Source organism: Lactuca virosa, chromosome 3, assembly GCF_052849685.1.
Source record: "Lactuca virosa cultivar CGN04683 chromosome 3, Lactuca_virosa_CGN04683_v6, whole genome shotgun sequence".
Classification (NCBI taxonomy): Eukaryota; Viridiplantae; Streptophyta; class Magnoliopsida; order Asterales; family Asteraceae; genus Lactuca; species Lactuca virosa.
In genome coordinates, this window is record NC_136428.1 from 116,779,819 (window position 1) to 116,788,484 (window position 8,666).

Sequence of the window (8,666 nt, forward strand, 5' to 3'; positions counted from 1 at the left end):
TCATTAGGGCTTAGGGTCTTTCCCAGAGTGTTCCACCAGCGAACAGCGCCACCTCTGAACTGACGCACTGCAAATGTGGTTTGTAACTTGCCTTGATAACCACATGTCATGAAAGCTAATTCCATTTCCGAGATCCAATCCATTACTCCGACGGGATCTTCTTTTCCAGTGAAAGTTGATGGCTTACAAGTCATAAAGTCTTTATACTTGCATCCATTTCTCTCCACTCCATCCTCGTGATTATTCCTCCTAACCACAAGCGGTTCAGTTTGATCAACAGAATTTCCTTCCTCTGACTGACTGTCATTTAACTCAGGTTGTTCAACAGGCATTGAAGGTTCATCCCTGTTGTTCAACAATTGTCTCATTTCTTCCCTCTGTTCAACCATCATAGCCCGGATCATGGCTTGAACACCAGCCATTGTGATTGGCTCTGGTGCAACTTCTACCACATGCACCTGCTCAATCACTTGGGGTTGAGGTTGCTGATTTCTATTTGTATTTCCAGCTCCACTTCGGGTTCTTGCCATTATGATCTATACACCAAATTAGGCAAATTTAAACCTTTATCCACGACAGATATTTAAATTCTCCTTATCACTCTGAAACGTTACATGCTAGTTCAAATATCGTAGTCATACGCTTAGAATCCTAAAGACATAAGGTTTCCAGATCTGGTCGGCAACAGACCATAGATCCGAATAAATAATATCATATATGGAAAACATATAACATTTAGCACATAAAAGCATTTTAGGCATCTTTCCTAAAATATACTAGTGCTCGTGTCTAAAATATGGTAGACACTCATCTCACGATCATCACTTAGCATTCTAAGTTTAAGTCTAGAAATCCTACAAATTCCTAGTTCGCTTAAACTAATGCTCTGATACCAACTGTGACATCCCCAAATTTCTCGGCCAGAAAAGACCGATTAGTTTATGCTTTTAAAATAAAATCAGAGTAATCTTTTAAAAGATGTTGCAGAATTTGTACCCAAAACAAAATATGATAAAATTTATCAAATCATTTCTTAAAGAAATATATTTTCCATTTCATAACAAAGCCTCGGGATGTCATGTTCCGATACAGACCAAAAGCATAAACAATATATTATAAGTCTTACAACTGTTATTTACAACTACTGGCCTATAATCCAAAATCCATCGTCATCATCCAACTATGCTCTCGTTCCACAACCTGTAATAATATAAAAAGCTGAGTGGGTCAGGCTTGGGAGCCTGGTGAGCATATAGGGTTTTCAACCCACAAATAATAAATTTATTAATTTCATCAACCAACAATAAATTTATTTATTATGTTTAAACATCAAACAATCAACCCAATTTCCCATCCCCATTATCTTCTTTATTCTTAAAGATCTTAAGAATCATCTGTCCTCCATTCATTCATTCCTAAGGATTATCCTAAGGAATAGGCACGAAGTCGATCGCTGCCCGAGATTCATACAACAGGCACTAAGTCCATAGCTGCCAAGGTGACCAAAGGAATAGGCACGAAGTTCATCGCTGCCCGAGATTTATACAACAAGCACTAAATCCATAGCTGCCAAGGTTCATCTATACGGTACTAAATCCATAGCTACCAACGTACATCTATACAGTACTAAATCCATAGCTACTGACATACATCTATAGGTTAGGGATAAAATGGTCCTTTTACCCTAAGTGTAGGTTTATGGTTATGTATTGAAACCCAAATGGTTAATTGGGTTTTGTTTTGGTGTTGACAGTTTGGGAATCTGTCAGTCAGCAGCCAAAGATTTATTCGCAGGACTTCAGCAGTGTGAGGTGTGTTTTCCTCCAGTAGGAACGGGTCGAAGGCACCAATGCCGACCCGTTTATGTATGTTAGCTTATGCCGGACTTAGGTCCGATGTCGGGGTTAGCCCGATGCCGGGGAAAACCCGAGGAATGTTTGTATGCTTGATGTCTTCGTGATTTTTGCATGTGTTTGTTCATATGTTCCGGGCTTCGGTCCGATGCGGGGGAAAGCCTGAGGAATGTTTAGCTTATATGTTATGTTTTATGTTCTGGGCTTCAGTTTGATGCCGGGGCAATCCCGATGAATGTTTAGCTTATATGTTATGTTTTTATGTTCCGGGCTTCGGTCCGATGTCGGGGCAAGCCCGAGGAATGTTTAGCTTATATGTTATTTTATATGTTTCGGGCTTCGGTCCGATGTCGGGGCAAGCCCGATGAATGTTTATATGTTTATGTCAAGGTTGTCAAGACCGGGATCCTACATAGGATCATTTTTGGGTTTGCAAGACCGGGATCGTAAGATCGGGACCGGGATCCTAAGATCTCACAAAATAAAATATAATTTTAATTTATAATTTTTAAACATGAAAAATATTTCAAACATTTAATTTTTCGTTCAAAAGTTATAAAAACTTCAAAATATTAGTCATAAGTCACAACACAAAATGATAAACGGTAAATTGGTAAAGGGTAAAAGACATAAAGTGGTAAAAATAATTTTCAATTGCAAAAAAAAAAAAGTTCAAGGGAAGGTAGGATCGGATCGGATCTCGATCCTAAGATCTTACGATCCTACCTGCGATCCTACCCCAAATACGATCCATTTACGATCCGGATCGTTTTTCATACCTAGGATCGTACGATCCTACGATCAGGATCGTTATTTTGACAACCATGGTTTATGTTATGTGTTTATGTTATATGCTTGTTGATATGAAATATGTATACCAAACTTCGGTCTGATGCTGGGCGGGGCCCGATGCCAGATGCGGTCTGATGCCGGGCGGGGCCCGATGTCGGGCAAGCTGATGCCGGGTGGGGCCCGCTGTAGCAGGGCGGGCCCACGATATGTTGATATATGATTATGTGATATGTGTATGGTATGTGGTAGTTTGGGGAGCCTCACTAAGCTTCGTGCTTATAGTTTTCAGTTTTGGTTTTCAGGTACTTCCATTAGTAAGGGGAAGAGCTCGGGATGACTGCATGACACACACCACAACTTTTGGCCTGGGATGATTTACTCTGATGTTTTGATATATTGAGAGTTGTTTATAACACATTTATGAGATACACGATTATGATTTTTATATGATGAATGATACTTATGGTTTTTATTTATGATTTAAAACGAAATTTTGGGACCGTACTTTTGAGATGTTTCAAATCTAAACGAAAATTGTAATAGAGTCAAATACGAACATGTGAATATAAAGATCGTTAAATCCATGATTGTTTGAAGAAATTACGACGTTCAGAACACAAGACCTAAGACAAACCACAAGAACTAAGCCGTCGATGTCGTGGTTGTCATAAGCATGAACAACCCCAAACACCTTATTAATGATTGTCTCGCATAATATGTCGTGAGAAAAACCCAAAAAACCGGTCATAAATATTGAATGTGTACAAAAACAACAAAGACTTATTTTGCAACAAAAAAAAAATATTAAAGACTAAATGTACAAAAAAAAATTAAAGACTAAATGTGTACAAAATGAGAAATATATTATCTTTTTAAGTCATGTTTTTTCGGCTTACCTGAAGTAGCCGATCATAACGACTAAATGTGTACATTAAACAAGTTGAAAAGGTAATGTAAACGAAAAAAAACTTAAAGACTTCAAAAAATATATTACCTTTTTTAAATCATTATCTCTAAAAGAAATAACAAACACTACTTAAAGTAAACAAATGAAATAAGTTTAGGGTTGTAATATACGAACATATAGATGGTGTTTCTTTGTTTGTTTTCTTTTGTAGAATATCTTTTTTTACCACTAATGTGTTTCACAAAAGATGTCTGTTTTTGAAGAATCAAAAAAGGCCCAAAAACCTTTTCCATTACTTGCACTTGCAGCGTAAACTTATTTTCACGCCTCACTTTTTTTCAATCCCACTCTCACGACTTCACGAGAAAACACCCTCGCCGGCCTTTCCTACACCTCCACTTCCGCCGGCGACAACTCACGTCTCCGCCGGCGACTACTCCACAGGTACGAGCGGCTCTCTTCTCTCCGCCGGCGACACCCATCATCAAAGAATCTATTTTTGATGTGTGTTTCAGCTGTAAAGAAATCTTGATTTGGTGATTTGGGATTTGGGATAAGTTCTGTATTGCTTACCCTAAAAACCGTATACAATTTGATTCTCTCAATTTGACTATTAAAGTCGAAGCTCAATTTTATTCTGAATTATGTGCTTTATTGTGTTTGTTGCTTTTGAAAGACACATCGAAATCAATCAATCAGAGTTTTACTCCATTGCATGCAGGGAAAGAAGGAGATATCATAAGTTCAATAATGTTTGGAATTCAACTTTCTCAATTAGTATCCCCTGCTAGTTTACTTACAGCTTCTTCGAGGTTCGATTGATATTCTTCAATGCTATAACTTTTTTTCATTCGAATATGCTATTCTTCTGCATGTGTGTGTATGTGAAAGTAGCTTTATTGTTGATGTAGTTCTCGCTCTAGAAGCAGACTGGTTGTTAAAATGGCAGCAACTACAACTATTAACCATGGAAAATCGATTCAGTCTGCTATGGTGAAGCCTCCTGTGCACCCTACTTATGATTTGAAAGGCGTCATTAAGCTAGCACTTTCTGAAGATGCTGGAGATAAAGGTCCAATATCTGTTGACATTTTTACTCGTTTTGTCACAATCGAATTATTTAAAAACTATTTACATTAAAGATGTAGTTAATGTCAATAATAGGGGAAAGCAAACATTGCTTGATTAGGCCTAGATTAAATGTAACATTTGACTTTGTAGTCATATTGTTAATTTTAAAGATATGTACATTGAAGTTGTTTGTTATCAAAAAGGGGTAAAGATTGAATGTCAGATTTTTGTTGACTTTGTATTTTGAAATCATGAATGTAGGGGATGTAACTTGTTTGGCCACGATTCCAACTGAGATGGAAGTTGAAGCTTATTTTCTAGCCAAAGATGATGGAATTATTGCAGGAATTTCACTTGCTGAAATGATATTTAACGAAGTGGATCCCACATTAAAGGTAGTTGTACACTTTGTACTTCATTTACAAAATAAATATCTTCTCCAATATATGAAAAACTTGTATTAGATTTACCGAATGTTATTAATTTCAGGTGGAATGGTATAAAAAAGATGGAGATAGTGTTTTTAAAGGACTGAAATTCGGCAAAGTTTATGGTAAACAATAAACATAATATTCAAAAAATAATCAAAACAATTTATATCATATATAAATTGTGATACACTGATTTTTAATTTTTAATCATTTTTAGGAAGAGCATACAGTATTGTGTTAGCCGAAAGAGTTGCGCTAAATTTTATGCAAAGAATGAGTGGCATAGCCACACTCACAAAGGTAACAATAACATCTCCATAACTTTATAAAAATTAATAATAATAATAATAGTCTATAATCATTAGAAGAAAAAAAATATTATTTTTGTTTTTTTATTAATTATTTGGTATAGGCGATGGCAGAAGCTGCAAACCCTGCGTGCATATTGGAAACAAGAAAAACTGCACCAGCATTGCGTTTGGTGGATAAGTGGGCGGTGTAGTTTTACTTTTTTACCCTTTGATCTTATTCACATAAACCCTAATTTTATCTATGATTATTTTACTAACATGTGAACAGGTGTTGATAGGTGGAGGGAAGAATCACAGAATGGGTTTATTTGATATGGTGATGATAAAAGACAATCATATCTCCATATCTGGAAGTGTCTCAAATGCCCTTAAATCCGTTGACCTTTATTTGACCAACAACAATCTTCAAATGGGCGTTGAGGTAATTTCAATTTCATTGAGTTTGTTTGTTTGTTTCCTTTTGAATATCAAAACCAATTTTTTTATTTTTTTTATTGAACAGGTGGAGACAAGGACATTTGAGGAAATACATGAGGTGTTACGTTATGCTGATGAAAATAAAACATTTTTGAGTAGAATAATGTTGGATAATATGGTTGTTCCTCAAGGTGATGGAGATGTTGACGTGTCAATGCTTAAAGAAGCTGTGGGAATAATTAATGGGAGGTTTGAAACTGAGGTAAAAATGTTTAATCTTAAAAAAAATGTAAAAGATAAGAGAGTTTTATATTTTAGTGTGTAAAAACAGGCTTCTGGAAATGTTACATTGGAAACTGTACACAAGATTGGGCAAACGGGGGTGACATATATATCAAGGTAATCATGGAATTATTAAAATTTTATAAATTATTTTTTCTCGAGAAAAGAAAATTGATTTCTATTTTTTTTATGTAATGTATGCAGTGGAGCGTTGACACACTCGGTGAAAGCACTTGATATATCTCTGAAAATCGATACAGAGTTGGCACTTGAAGTTGGAAGACGCACAAAACGAGCTTAGTTGTGTATCATTATATGATACAAAAAAATTTGATTTTGAGTGTAATAATGATTTATGTGGATTTTTTTGGATTGTTTGGTTTTGGAGATGTTAATAATATGAAACATGAAACATGTTGTTGAGTTTTTTAGTGCGCTAATTTATAGTTTATATACTAGCTAAAGAAAAACAAGAACCTATTAGACTATTGGGTATTCTTTATACTATTGTTGACGGTGAGTGAAAAACCGTCAAACAAATCTTAGCCATTTAAACTTTTTCCTCTTTCAATCTCAGCCGTAATAACTCAAGAATTACGGTTAATCGGTCAACCGTTTTCAGCTCCTCCCGCACGTTCCTCACAGTTGATCGTTTTCTCCTCCCATGTTCTTCCTTTGCATCCGTCTCTATTTGCAATTAATCATCGGAGGTTTTCAGGCGACAACCCCACTTCCCATGTCCCCCCTCCTTCTACTCACTGTGTCCTCCTTCACGTACGCAACCAACAGCCACAAACTCATCACTCCTCACTATAACCAGTTTCTTCAAGAACTGCAAATCAGTTTTATTCAACAACTGCACTACACGATTCCATGATTGCTAGAAATTAGGCAGCTTTCCTTAACTGTCCCACCTATATAAAACTTCAATTCACTGTAAACGCTTCAATGTTTTCTATCCCTGTAAAAGCTACAATACTAATGAGGTATGCCCTTTAACTTTCTATATTTTTCAACATCATTTTTCATATTGTTAAATCTAATTTATATCTTATTTTGTTGACACTTTTAAATAGTGTTGCTTTTGCGGAGACTTAATGAACACAATCTATCAGAAAAAATGGCCATTTTATCTTGGCACCAAGAATACCATTCTCCAGAAATATGATGGAAGGTATATATCCAACATTCATTTATATATGTTATATATCTACATTTAATTAGCAATTTATATATATATATATATATATATATATATATATATATATATATATATATTCCATTTTCTTTTAATAAAGATTCAAGGACATACTTCAAAAGGTCTATGAAAATAACTAGAAGTCAAAGCTTAGGTGAGAGTAGTCAACTATTCATTTAAAATATCTTAGGTTGCGTTTAGTTAAGGAAAAACAGTTTTCATTTTCCGTTTTTCGTTTTCACATTTCAGTTTTCGTTTTTTATTTTCAGTTTTCATTGAAAAATTTAGAAAACGCGTTTAGTTAAAACTTATTCATTTTTCATTTTCAGTTTTAGAAAATTAGAAAACGCGTTTAGATGTGTATATTTCTATCGGTTTTCATTTTTAGAAAACGGTAGCGGTGGTAGGGTGGGGGTGGGGGCAGCGACGGGGGGCAATGGTGGTGTCAATGATGGAGACGGTGGTGGCGGCAGTGGGGTGGCAGCGGTGGTGGTGACGACGGAAATTGTGGCAGTGGTGGTGATGGTGGCGACGGTGGTGCTGCTGGTGATGGGGTAGTTGTGGTGGTGATGGTAGGTCGGTGATTGTGGTAGTGGTGTTGGGTGGGTGTGTGTGTATTTGTAGGGGTGGAGGTGGGTGTGTGTGTGTGTGTGTGTTTGTGGGTGGGGGTGGGGTGAGTGTGTGTGTTTGTGGGGGTGATGGGTGTGTGTGTATTTGCGGGGGTGGAGATGGGTGTGTGTGTATGTGTTTGTGGGTGGGGGTGGGGTGAGTGTGTGTGTGTTTGTGGGGGTGGGTGTGTGTATGTGTGTTTGTAGGGGTGATGGGTGTGTGTTTGTGGGTGTGTAGGTGTGTGTGTATTTGTGGGGGTGGAGGTGGGTGTGTGTGTGTGTGTGTTTGTAGGTGGGGGTGGGGGTGGGGGTGAGTGTGTGTGTTTGTGGGGGTGGGTGTGTGTGTGTTTGTATGGGTGGGGGTGGGGATGGGTGTGGGTATGTGTGTGTGTTTGTGGGTGTGTGTGTATGTGTGTTTGTATGGGTGTGGGTGGGGATGGGTGTGGGTGTGTGTGTGTTTGTTGGGGCGGGCTTGGGAGTGGGTGGGTGTGTGTGTGTGTTTGTGGGTGTGTGTATGTGTGTGTTTGTGGGGGTGGGTTTGGGAGTGGGTGTGTTTGTGGGGATGAGCTTGGGAGTGGGTGGGTGTGGGTAGGTAGGAGTGTGGTGAGTTGGGGGTGTTAGTGTGGGGTAGGTAGAGATGAGAGTGGGGGTGTAGTTATATTTTAGAAAAATTTTGGAATTAGAAAAATATGGAAAACAATGATTATCAGTTTTCCATAAATTTCCAATTTCTTTGTAATTTTAAAAAACAAAAAGTTTTTATTTTCCGTGAAAAATTTAGAAAAATAGACGAACT

The 8,666-nt window shown here is 37.2% G+C and overlaps 1 protein-coding gene across 1 annotated transcript; it reads left to right on the forward strand.

Moving 5' to 3' along the window:
• The first annotated feature begins 3,809 nt into the window (after nucleotides 1-3,809).
• On the forward strand, nucleotides 3,810-6,490 carry QPT (quinolinate phoshoribosyltransferase). Its single transcript, XM_079085419.1, has 11 exons — nucleotides 3,810-3,996; nucleotides 4,274-4,364; nucleotides 4,464-4,624; nucleotides 4,885-5,018; nucleotides 5,113-5,176; nucleotides 5,272-5,354; nucleotides 5,467-5,550; nucleotides 5,634-5,786; nucleotides 5,868-6,044; nucleotides 6,114-6,181; nucleotides 6,269-6,490. Exons 2-11 carry the CDS (start codon nucleotides 4,303-4,305, stop codon nucleotides 6,363-6,365), a joined length of 1,083 nt encoding a protein of 360 aa, XP_078941545.1. The 5' UTR covers nucleotides 3,810-3,996; nucleotides 4,274-4,302; the 3' UTR covers nucleotides 6,366-6,490.
• Nucleotides 6,491-8,666: the final 2,176 nt, after the last annotated feature.